Source organism: Anser cygnoides, chromosome 11 (genome assembly GCF_040182565.1).
Source record: "Anser cygnoides isolate HZ-2024a breed goose chromosome 11, Taihu_goose_T2T_genome, whole genome shotgun sequence".
NCBI classification, from domain to species: Eukaryota; Metazoa; Chordata; class Aves; order Anseriformes; family Anatidae; genus Anser; species Anser cygnoides.
Genome location: NC_089883.1, coordinates 12,329,302 through 12,348,153, shown reverse-complemented (window position 1 = coordinate 12,348,153; position 18,852 = coordinate 12,329,302). Strand labels below are relative to the sequence as shown.

Here is an 18,852-nt window from a genome sequence, read left to right as displayed (position 1 = left end):
AGAGGCAACACAGACGACCCGTCAGCAAAGACCCCCAGACGGCAGGCAGGATCACGGAGCTGCATGCAGGTACTGCAGGCTCCTGTTCAGGCCCCCCCAGGACTGCTTTGGGCTAAACAAGAAAGCTCCAAGCAAGCCCATTCCAGCTTAATCAAGTCTTTCACGTTGACAAACTGGGCTCCGGTCCCGATATCCCTCTCTGCGTTGAATTGGCACGCACAGACTGCACGCCACGCTCTGACAGCTACCTGCCTGGCTAGTACTCCAGGTCAGGATGCTCAACACAAAGCAGAATTTTTAGCTCAAATAAAATCAAAACAAGACTCAGATCTGACCTCTGCATACCACATTGGAGGACAGTACTCAGCTGACATGGCTTTACGTTTAAGTTGTTAAATAAACAGGCCTGACTCCGTTTAATTTGATCAATTATGGCAACAAAACCCCAGAAGGAACAACTCCACAGAAGCAGAGCAATACCCATTTCCAGCACTGACAACTGCACGTTTCAGATGTGTAACAGATGGCTAAGAAAAACCTGCGCAGACTGTGTTGATAGCACCCTTTTGCTTTGGCTGTGCCTTCTTGATCTGGGGATGCGAAAGCTCACCTGACTAGGGCGAGCTCAAGTACGAGCTGCTGAACAGAACTTTTTAAGCAAAGACAGACACACCAAGTATTTATACTTAACATTTCTTCCGATTCATGGACTGCAGCCAGGTTTCAAGTGCTCTCGCAAGACAAACATTTACCTTCATATGACAACAAGCTCTTCAACCTGCCTGGACAGGGGAATCCAACTAGCTGACTACTTACTGTCTGAAATAAAGCTTCAGCTGATAACATTTCCCCAAACACAGTTTGGGTGCAGCTCCAAACCTCTTTTCATATGCTGCAGCTGAAGGAGTCACATCTCAGAACGATGGAATAATTTTGGTGGGGACTTCTGGAGATCGTCTCAGCCAGACACCTGCTCCAAGCAGGCCAGTTTAGATCAGGCTGTGCACAGATCTGGCCAGCCAAGCTGGAAGCACCTCCAAGGATAAGCATCAACAGAAGGCAAACAAGCAAGAAGGGTACCTGCATCCAAAGCATTGTGAGAGAGATGCCCCCAACCTTGGTTTCCACTACATTGTTTCTGACACACCACAAAACGGTTAAATACCTTCACATTGAAACCACAGAAATCCCAAGCAGCAGCACAAGCAAAGCCACAGCAATGGCAGCATTAGAAAAGATGTTTTCTGAGGAATCCAGTAATGGAAGCTATGCAGTGTGCCTGACCCATTTGTGACCATGCTTAGAAGCAAGGAGGAAGATGCAATACACCAATATGCTCTGAAAATCAGAGCTGGGACGTGTTCGGATGGGCAACAGGAGGAGCAGACCTGCCTCCTAGCAGCACGCCACTCTCCAGAGTGCGCCTTCCACTCATCCCACAATGTAGGATTCTGTAAAAGCTCTTGGAAAAAAGTTACGCTTTCCTGGTGGAAAATGATCGCTGTACCATAACCTCACCGAATCCCAAGACCCTTTCCTGACTGCTGAGCTCGCTGATAGTAATTACAGTTTTGCTTAGGCTGACAATGCTGTTGAGCACACTGCTTTGCCACTGAGACCAAAGGACGCAAGTTCAACGACCAGGGGAGTCAGCGAAGGCTTCAACCTCAACGCAGAGGTGCTAACCACCTTCAGTGTCCCCAGGCGCCTCTTTACATCAGTTCCTGACTCCAGCTGAGCTCCAAACTGCAGAAGTTAACCCGTTCCTCTGCTGTGTAAACCGGGTTGGGTGTTTGTGGCCACTTACCCACCAGCTACAGCCACTTAGCACAACCCAAGCACAGGGTAAGCCATCACCACCCTACAACTGCGAATCCACTCCAAATCCAGCACCACAGGACACAGGGAACACGAGGATCTCCACCACCACCCTTCAACCCCAGTCTCTCATTCCCTTTCTGCTGTGACCTGCTATGTGTCACCAGGCGTAGTTTTTTCCTCTGCATTAGGACTCCAGCTAGCATTAAGGTAAGGTTTTTAGCATATCCTTCACATTTGCATCACAGTTGCTGCCTGCTGCAACAAGCTTTCTATTTTAAATAATACATGCTGATAGAACGGTATTAAAATACAAAGCAACTTGCAGAAATAAGTTAGCTCACGCATCGCAGCACAAAACAAGTTTCAAAAGATGCTACAAGCAAAGCTTTTCCCAGATTCTTTAAGAATTTCTGCTGTAAAGTCTCCCAGTCACCAAAATACTACCTCTGAGATAAAACCACAGACATTTTCAGCTGAAGGGCAGACCTACCCCGCCTAGGCATCCACCACTGACCACTGTCAGACACTATTATAAAGCTAAAAATTCCTTTGGTCTCATTCTCCGTGTCCATTCCGGGTTTTATGTAAACAGCCTGCACAACCTTCTCCTGAGAAACTTTCTAACTCAAACACACCTTAATCACAGTATAATCAAATAATTAGATCACAGTCCCTGGCAAGTCTACTATTAACACTCAAAAGTTATGTTTAAGTTTAAAAAATAAAAGATTTTTTCCCCGTTTCAATCAATTCAGAGTACATTATGGCTATCACAAACAGGAATCTTTTCTTGCAGACTAATTTCCCTTTTTCAAAGAAATATTTCCATGAGAAAATTGTCTATTAATGTGCGCAGTGGGTCTTAAAAAGACCTACAAACAAAAAACAGAACTACTGAACACCTCCTTTTGGTTATAAAAAGGACGAAGCATAGCTTTCCAAGAAAGCCAAGCACTCATGTCACCTTTACCTGTGAAGGATGCCCAGACAAGAGTATGTAAAAGCACTACATCAGGTCTGTAACAAACATCCGCTGCTACAGGTCCCATTACAAAACAAAGCATTTATGGAAGAAGGATCTCCAGGGTGATTCACTTCAACAACAGCACCAATCTGCATATACAAATATGTTCTCAAGCATATGAATATGTTAACTTGCTGTTGTTTTTTTTTTTTTTTTTTTTTTTTAAATCAAAGCCTGTGCTGTTTCTGCAAAATGTTGTTTGTCGCAGTGTCTGGTTTTGAATCACCCAGCACACATGCTACACGGTTCCTCCTTCCCAGAACCGTACTGTTACCTTACTTGCACGAGAGGGGATATAAATCACAGAATATTAAGTCCAGAAAGAAGCTGTGCCCTTATTTCAATGGGATTTCTCTGCAGCACTCTTCTTACTGCCAAGACTAAAGTGTTATTACATTGTCTCCCAAAGCTTTTTTTTGTTTTCTTTTTTGTTTTGTTGTTTTTTTTGTTTTGTTTTGTTTTTTTTAAATACGGCTTGCATATATTAAGAGTGGTTTTCATCCTCGTAAACATGGAGGAGAAAAAGGGAGGGACAAGTTATTCACATCTGCACCCTTACCAGTTCCAGGTTGAACACTATCTCCTGCCCAGACCAGTACATCCAGCCACAGCAATCCAGCAAAGCTTTCCTCCCTACTTCAGCTGAAAATGATGGAAAAATTGGGGGCGTTAAATCTCTGGGACAAGAGCTTGTGAACTCCGGGGATACACTGCAAGCCTGTGAAGCCAACACCAAAGCCAGGACGGTTCCTACAACATTTGAGCTCCAGGCACTTAAGCAACCCCAGAAGCCTACAAGCCTGCCCAGTGTGACTCAGCTGCTGGGAGCAATCGCAACCAGGGCAGCCAGATGGGCCACAGGCTAAAAATTTGTCATGGAAGCTATGAAAGAGGACGTTATACACCAATACCTAACAATCCAGGTGCCCAAAGCTAGGTCACCCTTGCGTTACCATTTGCACATACTGCAGACATCTCAAATACCCGCGCATTCAGTGCCCAGGGCACCTCTTCCATAACGTGTTGCTTCCTTGTGCATTGTCAGACTCGTGCCATCCTGGGAAATCAGCTCGGACTTCTCACCAGTTTAACTGGGTTCAACTATACAGAGAAAAAGGCAATCCTGGATACCAGTGCTATTTTTTTTTTTTTTTAAATAATTCTCCTAAATTATCGGTCAACAGAATTTCATCAAAAAAAATCTCATTGGGAGCTATAACTATCTAGAGATTTTAGGAAATCTGGGGCTACATAGAAAGTATGGTGGAAAAAGACGACAAAACATAACTGGACACTGTCTAACGAAAGCCCTCAAGCCCTCTCTGGGGTAGGCGAATGAAAAAAGCAAGACAAAGCAATGTCCAATGGCCATAAAGCACAACAAAAACACGACACAGAAGGACAACATCTTCTGGTGAGCGTTGAGCATTTCTTCTGCACAGACCTGAGTCAAATCTCCAACAAGTGCATACAGAAAACTCGAAAGGCCCAGTTCATCTGAAGGTTTACCACCTGGCTGGGAGTCCAGAGGTGTGATGGCTGAGGAAGCCTGCAGCACTGCTTTCCAGACTTGCGGTACGAAGCGCTCACTATCACAAGCTCCTTCTTGCAGAGGCTGTACCAAAACCGAACGCCTAAAGGCTAGTGGGATGGTTCTTAGTCCCCAAACTATGAACACATCAGATGCGACATCCACATCCAAACAGCAACCTGAGAACATTTCAACAAAAGCTTATTAAGTTTGCATAACTTGCTTTTAGTTCCTGGTAGGAAAAATTCTATTAACGTGGTCAAAACTACTATTAGACTAAGGTGCCTGGGTATCTCATCGATTAAATTAAATATCATTAATTTTGAATGCAACTCATAGATCATTCTCTAAATGCTATGCCAAAAATATAATTGAGTCTTCATTAAGTGATCAGATGGGAAACGGGAGCTCTCTCCCCACTACACAACTCAAGGTTAAACTGCAGCTCACACAGGATTGTTAAGAACCGCCACAGACCCCTCACCTTCCAGAGCCCCCAGAAAAGGGCTGGTTCTGTCATCCCAGATCCACCCGCTCCTCCTTCCAGCTCACCCGTAACCTTGAGAGAATGGGAGAGGTGGAGCTGCTAAATGAAGATAGATTTTTCAATACAGTCAAAGGGACTTAAGAAAAAGGAAATTATCTCCAGCTACAATTAAAGTATCACCGCATTCACTACACCACGTTCAAGTTTTAATTTAAATTAGCTCAGAACAAAGCAAGCTGTCCTTTCAGCCACATTCTTGTCATTTCATCTTTGCGGTATCAGTGTCAAGACAAAAAAAATTCCTAGCCTTCCTAACAACTTAGTATTACAGCTATATTTGGTCACTCTGTGTGCAAGCTGGAACTCTACTTCTTAATATTTCATAGTTAGAACTAGACTTAAAAAGAAAATTGGTAATTTAAGATGCAAAAGACAACACTGGTAAAACATTTTGAGGAAAAGGTTTAGGTGCCTGATGCAGCTTTACAGACAGTTGAGACAAGAGGAGAAGCAGCACTAGAGCTCACTAGGGCAAAGACTGAATACTGGTACTTGAACACAGATTTGGAAGAGAGCTTTGCATAGGGTCAGGATCCAGAGCTGGGTTTTCCTAATGGACAAAACAGGCCCTCGGCTAGCACCAGGCGATGCCAGAGGGCACCAAGGACCACGGGCAGGCTCTGGGTGCACACGGGGATGCATTCTAGTGTTGCTCTGCAGGAAAAGGACTATTAGCAAAGTCTCAGTACATTGGCAGCGTTTCCCTTATGACTCCACAACTGTACGTTAAGATGCAGCTTTCATGATCTTGTCCTGCAATTATGCCTCTAGATCACAAGTCTTTTATTAGACCTTTTATTTCAGCATAATTGGTTATAAAGCCATAAATGTGATTTTTCCAAGAGAAATATTTTGCAGAGATGGCACTTTGAATCCTCCCCCCCAAGACATTGATCTGTTATTGATCTGGGATGAAAATACACCACTGATTTTACACTCAAGTATTGATCGAGCGAGGTCAATTCCAGCAAGATATTCGGGGTACTAAAAACGTACGAGTGCACAGCTGGAATGAGTTATGGTACTTCCAAGCACACAAATTCCTTTCCTTATAAAATCATAGTGGAACAGCTTGCTGGATTGCAGACTACTTGCAGGAGGGGCTTCAGCAGCTCATGGATTGATTACAGGGGAAGGCTGTGATCCCCATCTTGCAGAAAATAACAGAGGATTTCTTGAAAGCAATTTGATGAGAAGCTGGCTGCTTCCCCTAGCTCCTGTTGGCCCAGCCAGTCCCGCACAGGCACACCTGTCCAACAGCGCTCTCCATCCCGACGCACGCGCCGACGGTCAGTCTGGTCCCCACGGCACGCCGGGATTCCCATCTGTCTGTCTCCATGGCTACACCGGCAGAGCAAGGAGCATCCTACAGCACATCCTACAGCAGCCGGGCAGCCAACCCTCCGTGGTCCCTCGCCAAAGGGGACCACAAGCACGGGTGGGTCGGAGAGGGGCACGGCAGCCCCTGCTCGGGCTGAATGAGCCCCGAGCCTCGTGAGCTGCTTTTTGTTGTCCTCACGTGCTGCAAAGCGAGGTGGGTTGTCTCAATTCAGGTGAACCAGGGAGCATAGCAGGGATCACAGAAGTAGTGAGGGGAATCTGAATACTATGGGTGAGTGTCAAATAGCAGCTTCGACTTTGTCAGGAAGGCGCTTTCATTTGCCATGGCAGGAGTGAAGAAAGAACCATTTTGTACATGCTTGTACTTTCCCAAACGCTGCTATTCACAAAAGTCACAATGAAGTTTTAATAAAGAACATACGTGCACTAACTGCCGTTTAAAGAACATTCTCAGGCGCTGCTCTGTGGTGCTTTAGACTTGAATTACTCCGTTGCTCTCCGAGAAAGCTTCCTTTTTTCATTTTTCATTGCCCTACAGTCTAGTTTTTAATCAAAACCGGAATAACTCACCCTAGTAAAAATCCTGGAGTTGTGTCTTTTGCTATTAGTTACCTTTCGAAATGCCACTATCCGACTAGTTTTCTGCTACACTTCTTTAAAATAGACTATTATGAGATTTGTATTGAAAATCAATCACTAAGAGCTGCAGGTAGTCTTGGCCTCCTTTTGTGTTGCAAGGCACATCAGTCAATCTGAAATAAAGCGTCATTGTCTGACTTGCGGCCCGCACCATGCAAATCCTAGATGCGTTGTGCTGCAAGTCCCAAAGACAATGACATCACCCGTCCCCATGTGGGATCTGCTGGAGGTAAAGCACCAGGATTCCTTCCCACTATGATTTCAGAAAGCGCAGCTCAAATGCTGATGCCGTCCTCGCAGCAATCAAGAAGCACGTTCACGTGATGAAGCACAGTTTCGGTCATGCAATTCCAACAGTAACATTTTCTCCCATTTTCAGCCGTTAAAATGCAAGAGACTGTATACACAGAGCCTGCAATTCAATTTGGAAGATCTTTGCTAACAGCAGCAGTGAAAAGGAGAAAAAAGCCCATAGAATTCCTCCACTTAAAGCACAATCTCAAAACATATGCTTACAATCCTGGAAATCTTTGAGAGATTTAGTGTGTTAAACAGCTGCAGCTGAGCTTAGAATGAACATTGCAAATAAATGCTAATGAGATGCTTATAGATCCTGAACAAATTGATTTACTGAGATCTTGTCGAGTGTCTCCTATCAAGGGTTTGTCAGAGTAAACAACCAAATCCTTATAAACAGAAGTGACTCATTCATTACAGCTGGAAAAAGACTTTAAATAAAAATCCAGGCTTTAGTTCAGGAAGACGATGAACCAGCCTCATACACACATATCCATACGTGTTTTATGTTTTGTTTTTTTGTTCTTTGTGGTTTCAAAAGTACAAATAATGAAACAATTATGTTTTCCGGCCTCTGCAGAAATTTGTCAGCAAGAGAAGTAGCAAATGGTGTCGTTAAAAACATACGTATAGTTTAGCTCCCCAGAAGCTGCAAATCATGTTGCAGCGCCATGACTAGGTTTAAAGTCTCAAGAAGCAGTTATCAATGTGAGAACTGCCCAAACTAAAAGGAAAATATAAATGCTTACATAAAGCTTTAGAATAAACCCATGTAAACCAGATGTACAACAAGCCAACATTCACGTTTTTCACTGGAATTTGTTTTAGCACAACCTGTGTGTGTGTGATCAATGCCTTGGCAATCACACAGGTATGAACTCCGTCATCTTTAAATGAATCTTATTGTTCATAACACTATGTCATATTACATCATTATGAACAATAAGCCACACTGGAAAAAAATGAGGTAGAAATTTAGTTGCTATGTATCAGAAGAAAAAAGGTTTCTAGTTAAACAAACCTGGATCACTGCACGGTATTGTAACTGTTGCAGTGTGGAAACCCTGAAATTTCTTTTGGACCATTTACCTATAGAAGATAAATGTTTAATACTTTTGTAATGGCAGGCAGGGAAAGCGAGAACACGTATCCTCTGTCCGTGCACAGCCAGAGTTTCTCTCACCAAATGAGAGACTTGGAAACATGAAATTCTCCGAAGAACTGGGATAAAAAGCAAGGGCCAGTTTATTAATGCCAATAGTCTTTGGGGAGGTTGTGCAAAAGAGATTTAGCAGGGAAGAACAAACGCAATAAAACCAATCCCTTCACCCTTTCATCCTCTGCAGCTCTGCTTACTGACAAGCCTGGCAGCTCTCATGGGCGGCCGGCTCAGCAGCCTCAGCCTCCCACTCCAGCAGGAGCAGCCCCAGACCCGGTTTCTTCTTGCTTTGCACAAGGTCCTCAGGAATCACGCACTGCTTTTACCAGGTACCCTTGCAGAGATATCCATTTTAGATGACGGTGACTTCAGTTTTTTCTAAAACAAAGCTTTCTTTCCGTGGAAGAGGAGCCATCCTCTAAACTTGGCTAACTGCATACCTGAAAGATGGGCTTGCACTACAGTCCCAAAAAAACAATCTTTCCCCTTCTTTTGTTCTTGCAGGAAAAGAACTTCCCAAAGCCTAATAACTAGCTCTTCAACAGCGGCACAGCAATATGCAGCACAAAAACTGTTCAAAGTCTGTTTTTTTATTTCAATTAGCACTTTAAAGAAAATTTAAATGAAAGCAACAAATGTGAGAACTATGAAGCAGCAGTAGCAAAGACAGACTATCCAGATGTGTTTACTTATCCCAGAAAAACATCAGCATTTTTCCATGTAAGTGGACATGATTTTTGGGTGTAGCTCTGCAAAATCTGAATAAGGACAAGCCCACACTAAAACTCCACAACTTGAGTGCCTTCCACATGTCCTACCCTCTTTATGCCTAACGCTGCCAAAGAGCTCACGGTTAGCACTGAACAAGAGGTCTGTTGGACACAACTGAGCCTCTAAGTGCAACTCCTACGCATTATTACACTACCACCACATTACTTGGTTTATCTGAAGATGACATGAAGGACACCTCACAAACATTACGGAGGCAGTATTTCACTCAGGTTAGGCAATGGGTAACTCTGACATTCAAACTGACGTTTTCTTCCTCAGAAAATAGCCCAGCCTAAGCTTCAGGTGATTTACAGCTGAAACATGCACGAGCAGTAACGCACTGCCCAGCAATCAGTTAATTTGTAAGGCATTTGCGCGTGGAGCCTAACAAACACGAGGTACTTCCAGAAAGCAAGTTTCTTTTGACTCTTGTCTCAATTTAAAAGCCCTATTTCAAACCCACCATACTATTACTACCAATCACTTGATATTTATCTCATGCTTTTAAAGACACTGTATACCAAGCGGAGCTCAAAGCCTGAAAGGTTCAAATGAAATAGCTTCATTTCAGACCCACGTCAGTCCCCTGCGAGAGGTGTTCAACACAAGTATCTGGCAATCAGGCCATCCCATACTCCAACACCAGCTCCTCCGCTTGATTCTGTCAATAACCTCACTCATTTATCTTTTACTGAGCAAATTTGTGTTTCTTGTAGATGGAAGTTATCACTGATCCATTTTGCACTGAGCTTAGACACCTTGAGAAGAGCAGAAAATCTGTTTTATTTGCAAATAGCACAGGGGTTTCAAAAATTTTAAATGAAAACACAACAAAGAAGTTCCATGTCTTCCCTATAACATTAGCTTTCAGACACTGGAGTTATTCTGCCAGCACTTAAGGAAACTCACACCCTGAGCAACACTCCAGTGCTGCCAGGACAAGTGGATGAGCATGGGCCATATCTCCCTCTACAGTCAGACTGTCACACAAATACAACAGGAACCATGAATTCTGCCAATAATATGGGTAAAAATTTACTATAAATCTGTATTCAGATCCATCAGCTACAGCACAAGCCAAACTTAAAACAAGACGACTTTGGCAGAAAGCTACAAAAATAAGCAATATAGAAAACCTCTCCAGAAGACCTCCTAGGACCTAACGTTTATTGAGGAAATTAAAAAGCAACTCAACCACACTTATTACAGAATGATGCCATAAAATGTTAGATAGAGTGTATGTCAAAATGTTAGATAGAGTGTATTTCCTTGTTACCTCTGTCCACAAGCTTTAATTCTGGATTTCACATTTTGAGATGAATAATTATCCACTTGACTGGATGGCCAAGCAGGGTGGTCTTCTGCTCAAACCTGCAAGATTCGCAAGATGCATTTGCCATCGCAGAACACCCTGCATTGTATAGGCACAGCTGTTTCGGGTTTGCTAGGAAATAGTCATATATAAATCCTGTAACTGTTAGTTCACAGCTACCGAATGTAAAAAGACTGCAGATTTGGTAGCATATCGACAGCTCACATTCCTAGTCATGACACTGAGGGAGGGATACTCCTGCTCTTTCTGTTAGCACATAGCAGTATACTCCCCAAAAACAAACTTTTCCTTACAGCAGAGATCTTGCACCTCATGTCACAACAGTTCAGAACTCGCAAGGTACAAAGCTCCCTGAACAGAGAGACACAGGAGCAACAGCAGAATAGAAAGCAGAAAAACGCACACAACATTCAACTGGAAGTTTAATTTTTGTTAAAGAAGGATGTTTTTCCTAGAGCTGTCTCCACATTAGTTAAGAAAACATAATACCACACTATGTGAGACCTACAGCCCAGATACCAAGGGCAACAGCAGAATGTTTTTTAACGAATACACATAAGCCTGGCCATTTCTACAGTCCATTCTCCTTGTTCTCCTCCAGCACCTACAGCTGTTATATGGGAATTGTAGGGGGTAAATGGCTGCTCAGACTTCTGCTGTCCCTTCACTGACCCGTTGCTCATCAACAAGTCTAACCTTGTCCGCACGTGATGTCTGCCTCGCGTTCTGGGGCAGCAAGTTCCACAATTTAAATCCCCACTGTACAATACAGTTCCTCCTATAATCCATTTTTAACCAACCTGTGAGTTTTCCCAAGTGAATTGTAGTTGTAGCACTTCAAGGTCTGATGAAGAGTATCATGTACTCACCAGCCGCCTTCTCCAGCCTCAGCCTCCTCCTCCCCAAACTACTCAGAGCTTTTCCCTCCTCTCACTTCCTTCCCGAGATGCAGACTAGAGCTGCCCACACCAGTGTTTTATGGAGTAGCTGATGACATTCTCAGTACCTCTCTCTGCTGAATGAGGCACTGCACTTGATCGACTTTTTTGGCTGCCGCTGCACACTGCGCTAATGGCAAGAAAGAACTGGCACCCGTGGCTCTGCGTGCCGGCACTGAGCTCTCCTCAAAGCAGTACGCACACTGACACTCACCTGCTGCCTTTTGCTGGCATGCTGGATGCTGCGAGGTCCTTCTGGATGGAGCTCCTCGCCGTCAGCACCGCCTGTGATTACCCTGGTCCGCGATCTGACACATCTCACTACAAAACTGCACAGCGGAAGAAAACACTTGACTGCATTTTCCCGTATTTCATTTCTACAGCAGCTAAATATATCCGTCTCAAAATGCTGACACTGGCTTACTGGACTCCGTACAGTTGAAAAAACACAAAAATTCAGAGTTCTACTTAAGAGATTCTGCTCTATTATGTACCCCAACAAATGTATGCAGTTAAGAAACGCTGATACCCACTTGGACTGTGTTTTCTGACACTCAATCACTAAGGAAAGAGTTTTTAAAAAGCTACACTGAATTACATGTTGCTCCCAAGGCAAAATACATCAAGGCAAACTAACAGGAAAAATACTTTAGAGCCATAGCAACTGCAGTTTAGGACCCTCACAGCAATTAAATATTGATGCTGTTTTCTTTTGTATAATTTAAAGCAAACTACAATGACAAGTCGTAGTAACACTGAAAAATAAAAGTGATATTGAGATGATTGAGATGTCGCAAAGTGCTTATTTAGTAACTAAAAAGGAAACCTCAACACTTCATTATTCCTTCCCATAAGCAAGACTAACACTGCTTCTCATCAGTTGTCCCTGCAAAAGGGTGGATGCTTTTAAGCAGCTTTTCTAGCTTTTCAAAGACCTGAATTCTCTGCTTTCACAGTGTGTTCTCAGCATTCCAGGGCTGGAAATGAAGCGTTTGGGGAATAATGTTGGACATCGCCATGAACTGAATCTGTACACCCTAAAGAAAAGCACTTATTTCCCATAACAAGTCCAAAAATACAGTCCAAGATTAAAACAAAAACAAAAAAAAAAAAACAAAACCTACAAAGACAACGTGAAGAGTAACATCTCAACTACTAACCTATTAAAAATATATATACATGCCTTTGCCTCTCAGGTAATTAATAAAATGAGCAAAGGAATATCATTTTGCACTTTTTTTTCTAAATTACAAAGAAAACATTCTCAAAAATACCATGACATAAATGTGACAGAAGTAATCAAACCACAAGCTTGAGATTTTAGAGAGGTTTTGGCGTACAGCTTGTGTGGTTTGTTTTTTCTTTAATGAAACCAACATCTTGTAACTGCACAATTACCTGTTTTGACAATACTGTTTCACAAACACGTTGAAGTTTCACTAATTGTATCTCACATACAGTACACAACTGCACTTTATTTAAGTGACTTTCTAAAAAACAGCCTACACAGTTGTGTACATCACGAAACCTTTTAAACAGGACCTACCTACAGCATTTAACATTAAAGTGGGAGTGTTTTTGCAACTTTCAATTGCTTTTCAAGCCACTAGTTCTAAAACATAAAATAATTTAGAGAAAATTAAAATGTTACTTAGTATGCAGCTTTAATTCTAGCAATTTTACTTGACTTCAGCCATAGAAGAGAATTTTTAAGTGAAGCTGCATTAATTCCTAAACATAGAAAATGAACAGCATATGAATAATTTATTGATGGCTTTTGCTTCATGTCAGCAGCTTTGCTGGAGGAAGTGATATTTATGAAGTCCCCCAGGACACCAAGAAGTTAAAGATGTGCAAAGAAACTGTAGGATAATGTTACCACCTCTGCAGAACGATATTTAAGGTATGCAGGTGTCATGGGATGTTTCTCTGACCACGCTGTACAATGCTGAAATCCAGATTTTTCAGGGTGGGAGGAAGACAACGATCAATGAGCTGATATAAAGAAAGCCAGCATCTTTCCAACTGTTGATAAGTAGGACTGTGATCCTTTATGCACAGCAGGTATTACAAGATGACATTACAGTTCTGAACCGTTTTCCACCTCCCCTTTAACCACCCTCCTGCCACATCCACCTCCTGCCTTAAGGAACGCCTCACCAACCCTCAAGCAGGATCACAGAACAGCACCTAATCACAAGGATGAGGAGAGGCGGCAGCATTTCCTGACTCCTATTCATCTCCTCTTTAATCCCCCTGCCAGAAATTGCTTCTCGTCCCATCACATCACCATCCCTAGCCATTCTGCCTCTCCTCCACACCCCATCTCCTCCAAGGCTGGGGGCTGAGGATAAAATCTCCGTGGGCATCTGCAATCCTCATCCACAGCTCTCTTCTTTACAGCAACTACTGGTTTTATGTTACAAGGCTAATTTAACAAAGAACATGATGGAAATGTCACCAAGACCAAAACCAGTTTCCCCTAACTGATATTTGTCCTTATCCTTTATGAATTTCCGATTAAAAACCTGAAACATGCTTTCATTATAGCCTTTGTAAAAGCTTTTACCAGGTAGGGATTAAGGGATCCCAGATAGGGATGCTAAGAAGTACTATAATTCAAACAAGGGAACTCTGAAATCCAGATATAAGACAGGAATATCCTGCTGCTAGTCAAAAATAACAGGTGAAACACTTCTGAACCGACTCTTATGAAGATACGAAATGACTAACCAATTTATTTGGGATCCTGTACTGGTGGGTAAATTTGGATTTAAAATAGCAATGAGCCTAGAGTTCCTCTTTTAGGGAGAGAGGGGAAAGCCAACGACCCTAACCTGTTTTATAGAAAACATTTCATTCAGCAAACATTTCTGCCTTCTAAAATACTGTTCAGATGTATAACAAGAACCAAATTATTTTTTCTCTTCACACGATGCTATACGGTAAATTAATGCCTCAGACTGCAGTGACTTTGGATTAGGCTAGTCTTGTCAATAATTAATACAGCTCTGTAGCACAGAGGCATAGCAACAAGCTAGATGAACCAAAATCCCTTCTGCTATGACACCAGCTTCTCCCCCCTTTCAATATGCATACACAGCACTGCTAAAAAAGGACAAGATTCTTCAGGACCTTGATGTAAGAGTTTTAAGTGCCAGCAGTTTTTTTCTTCCATTTAAAGAAATGCTTTATAAAATAAACATTTTTATTGGAACAAGTCAATAAATTGAAATCAGAGCAAATATTATTGTCTTTAAACTGGCTTCAAAAAAATAAGCCAAAATCTTGATCAAGTGAGCTCTTTTCAAATCCTGGGGATTGCAGATTCCTAATGTAACAAATAAAAAGCAACCAACACAGACAGCAGCAATGCTATTCCATCAACTCGGGCGCTATGATTCATCATTCTAGAAAACAACAAATGAAGCCATCACACACCCTCCATATATAAGCTCTTATAAGCTTTACCCAGTCATCTCTTCTGCGGACAGACTTCACCTTCCACTGAAATGGTTATGAATTACAACACTTGCATTAAAGTTGGAATTGTGATTCATATCATTAGATATGCAAGTCACAGACAGCATTTATGTATAAGCACACTGTCCTCTCTGTATTTTTATACTACTCTAACAGCAAAAAAGTACTGACCTTATTAAATTTGCAAATGGCTTGGAAGGGAAAAAAAAACAAGTTTTCAAATTAGCAGATCATAAAAAATTGTTTTAACAATCCCGAGTATCAAACTGCATGAAATAAAATACAGAAACCTAATTGGCTGCAATCTAAATTAATTTATTTGTAAGAACATTTTGTTCAAATAAATAGCCTCTCCCAGATAACCCTGAGTTTTAGCTGCGTTGTTTATCACGCAACCTCAGTGAGGCCACTGGTATTTAAGGATGTGACCCGATTTCCTCAAGGGTATTGGGTAGAGTTTGAACACTGTGAGCATCTACCTTGAAATTCAAGAAAGCACCGAATCTAAATACTTTCTTCTAATCTGACACTTCATTTTGCCACACATTTCATACTGTGACATATCACTCAATTTGTGCAGTGTGGAAAACAGATGCAGGTGGTCAACGTCCACAGGCTGATCTTGAGAGAGTTGCACCTTTCCAAAAAGATTTGTTGCAAAAAGATAGGAGTCCATTTTTCTTTTTTTTTTGTTTTCCAAAGCAGGTGTTCAGAGTGTTTGATTTTATTTTACTACACAAATAAGGCCTTTCTTTTGTCAAGGGTGGAACAAAGATAAAGTTCTGGTACTTGTGGTTGGGCAACAGAAGTATCAACTTTATGACTCGACTCACCCATTTAAACAAATACCAGTTTAAACATATTTATGTTATAATCCCTAAAGCTGTGAAGAGAGATTACTTAGCTCCAGCTGCTCTTCTAGCTGTGTTATCCTTTCCTTCACTGCCCACTCCATCATCACGCTCTGAGCAAGGGGTCTCTTCCCCTTCGCAACCCCTACAAGAGCAAGGATGAAGCCATTCTTTGTGTTAGCCTCACCTGAACTGGACTCACACAGCGAGAAGGATGGTAAATTGTTGAAGTGTCACAGGCAAATAATTCATATTCCCTATTCAAGCAAGTGTTTGCACTTTAATTCCAAATAAAAGAGACTAAAACAATTAGTACCTCTGCATAAGTCCTATTCATGTATGAAATACTGGCTTTCCATCAGGTCAAGGAGAAGCATAGCACAGAGCCTGTCGAAGCAGCATTACCTGTGGGCATTTCACACAAACAGGTAGAAATCCAAAGCTATTTGGGTAAAAAATTTTGGCAACTTTCCACAGTTTACTTCACCCTCATGGAAAATCTCCCATAAAATCACCAATGCTGGCACTGGTGGGAGCTTAGCACACAGCAAACCTTAAGCAAAATAGTGATTTGTGATAAATCACGCTTAGCAGGTACTCCTATCTGTATGTTGCCAGATGCTTTTTCTTTAAATACAGCTAGATCCCACATTTAAAAGTTTGCTTTACGCTGAAATTTGTCTTTTTATTCAAAAGCCTGACCCCTGCCCCAAAGTACATTTAGTTAATATTTACCAGACTAACATGCAGTTTAATAAATCAAAATCTTTTCTTGTCCAATTGCCTACACATGCAGACATTTTCCCAACAAAACCTTCTACAACATTTGTCCGTGCAGGCTTGAAGCTCGAGGAGCCAGTATGCTGCAAAAAGCTCCAATACATAACCTCAAGGGCCACATCAAAGTAATTTAGCATAACCAGAAAACACACCAAGTCAAATTAAACCCCAATCCTTTCATTAGTGGATGGGGAAGTCTATTTACGTTCAGGCATTCTCTACTTAAAAATTACCAAAAATAGTCCTTAAAAAGTTTGCTGCCCGTTTCCTTAGAGCCCGACTAGCCTGAGCTCCGTCATTACAGTACCCGACGCATTTGGTGCCTGTAACACAGCCAAGATAGGAGCCACGTAAGGACACTAGAACCAGCGTGGACCAGCAGCTTGCATCGCCAGGGATGAGAGCAGCAGTGTTTTCACAAAGCCTGGCTGACATCAAGATGAGCACATCCTAGGGAGTCTTTGCTGTGATTCAGCAATTCCTCAAGTGCCTGAGTGATCATCTTGGCTAGCACAAGCTGGCCTCTCTCAACTTCCTAACTGTCCGGGTATTTGCAGACACCAGGCTTACCTTTCCATTCCCAATCTGTAGACGCGGGTATCAGTTCTTGACTTCCACAACCCTGAACTCAACACACTGCAAGCTCCATTACAACAGAAGGAAGGCAATTTTTCTGATGCTGAGTAACCCAAAGGAAACTGGATTAAAAACCATCTCTCATATCCCCAGACCTGCTGATATCTCAGGAGAGCTGAAGCACCAACAGCAGAAGAATTGTCTTCTACCCCTGCATCTCTCCTCCTCTTTGAGGTTTCACAGACCTATGTTCATGAACACAAGAAATTTCAGCTGTGCATAGAACATCACTGGACTACATGTTGCAACAGCTTTGTAAGCAAACATGCTACATTTTAGGGAAAGAAATGGCATTTCAGAGAGCCAAGTGAAAAACACTCGGCACGTTACAATCCAGAGAGCATCCCCACCTCCCAGGCACCTCGTTGGGATTCAGTGAGGGTGCTCACAGTAGCAAAACCTCGCCCAAAACAGACCCATTCAAGGACAAATCCATACTTCAGCTGAAAGGGGGCTTGATCACTCCATCTGCACTATAAATGCAAGAGCTCTTGGCTACAGTCTCACCTCTCCTGTAACGCCACAATTACACTCACCGAGGATAAACAGTGCAGTTCTGAAGATGACAAGCATTTCTAACAATCACAGAAATGAGAAGAAATGTACGCTACAGGAACATTCAGAATTATTCCTAACTGAATTCTTTTCAAAACTCTTTTTGAGGACTCCACAATTCTTTCAGCTTCAAGAGAGTATTAAAAATGTGAATTTTAAACTGTCCTCAAGAGGCTGTTCTAACTCTTACACAGCAGAAATCTATAAATATTGGATCAAATTCTAGCACCACTTTTTACATTATTAATCTAGAATAAAATAGCTTTCAAAGTTCTTTTACTCTATCAAATTACTTTCCAAACCCAAGAGAGGGGCTGGGAGGGACGAGACAAAACCTGCACATTCGCGTTTAAGCGCTGCTCACACTGCCTCTGCCTGAAGGTCTCTGAGGTTTGGGTATCATAAGTGCCATCCAAACACACTTCACTGCAAGCCCTGCGAAGTTTCCAGTTTAAACTGGAGTATGTGCAGGAAGAGGGAAAAGAAACGAGTTAAATGGCCTTCTAGAGTTCATTACTATGTACTTAGCTTTCTGTTCCCTTCAGAAGTAAACCAGTTTAATCACATCCCAACTAGCTCAGTCCAGGAGGACATGGACAACTGTGACACTGCACATAAGAACAGATTTAAAAAAAACAGCTGAAAAAGCACCCAAAAAACTATCCACAAGCTGTAATTCAGCTGAGCAGTGAAAACAATCTGCATGTCAAAAGATGGAAGTAGCAAGCAGGTCCAAAACCCTTCTATGTGCCAGCCCTCAGCCACTCGTGTCGCTGTTTCTAGCTGATTTTAAGTAAACAGGGCTAATGCTGCACACGTGTATGTACATAGGTGTGCACACAGTCCCTACTTGCAAAGATTCTTGAGTATATATTTGTGAATTTTAAGTGCATTTGACAGTAGAAATGAATTCAAAGAGTTCCCATGAAATTAATAGGAAGGCAGTCAAATCAAAGAGGAAGAATTACTGCTCTCTGGGGAAAAAGGCTGCATCAAACTCCAATTTTTAAAGCCATGAAGAAAAATCCACATGATACTTTAAAACCAATAATATATCGAAAGAATTCAATATAAGAGTCTTCAATTCCAAGATTAATTGCATTGCTCACAGAACTGCTACCGCTCTCCTTCTTCCCAGGGTTGTTG

General features: G+C 42.2%; 1 protein-coding gene and 1 long non-coding RNA gene across 13 annotated transcripts in view; one reads left to right on the top strand and one right to left on the bottom strand.

Annotated features, from left to right (window-relative positions):
- NEO1 (neogenin 1) overlaps positions 1-18,852 on the bottom strand; it is a 190,604-nt gene that overhangs the window by 149,330 nt on the left and 22,422 nt on the right. Inside the window, exon 1 of one of the 12 annotated variants that reach the window (XM_013194093.3) lies at positions 6,173-6,263. The exons of the other annotated variants lie outside the window; for them this stretch is intronic. Coding sequence (XP_013049547.3) covers positions 6,173-6,248 — 76 coding nt within the window. The 5' untranslated portion in view covers positions 6,249-6,263. Of the gene's footprint in view, positions 1-6,172; positions 6,264-18,852 lie in introns of those variants that run through there. 12 annotated transcript variants of the gene reach the window in all.
- Positions 6,336-8,988, top strand: LOC136791677 (uncharacterized). Its single transcript, XR_010834155.1, has 3 exons — positions 6,336-6,457; positions 8,547-8,688; positions 8,864-8,988. It is a non-coding gene; the product is annotated as an uncharacterized lncRNA (long non-coding RNA).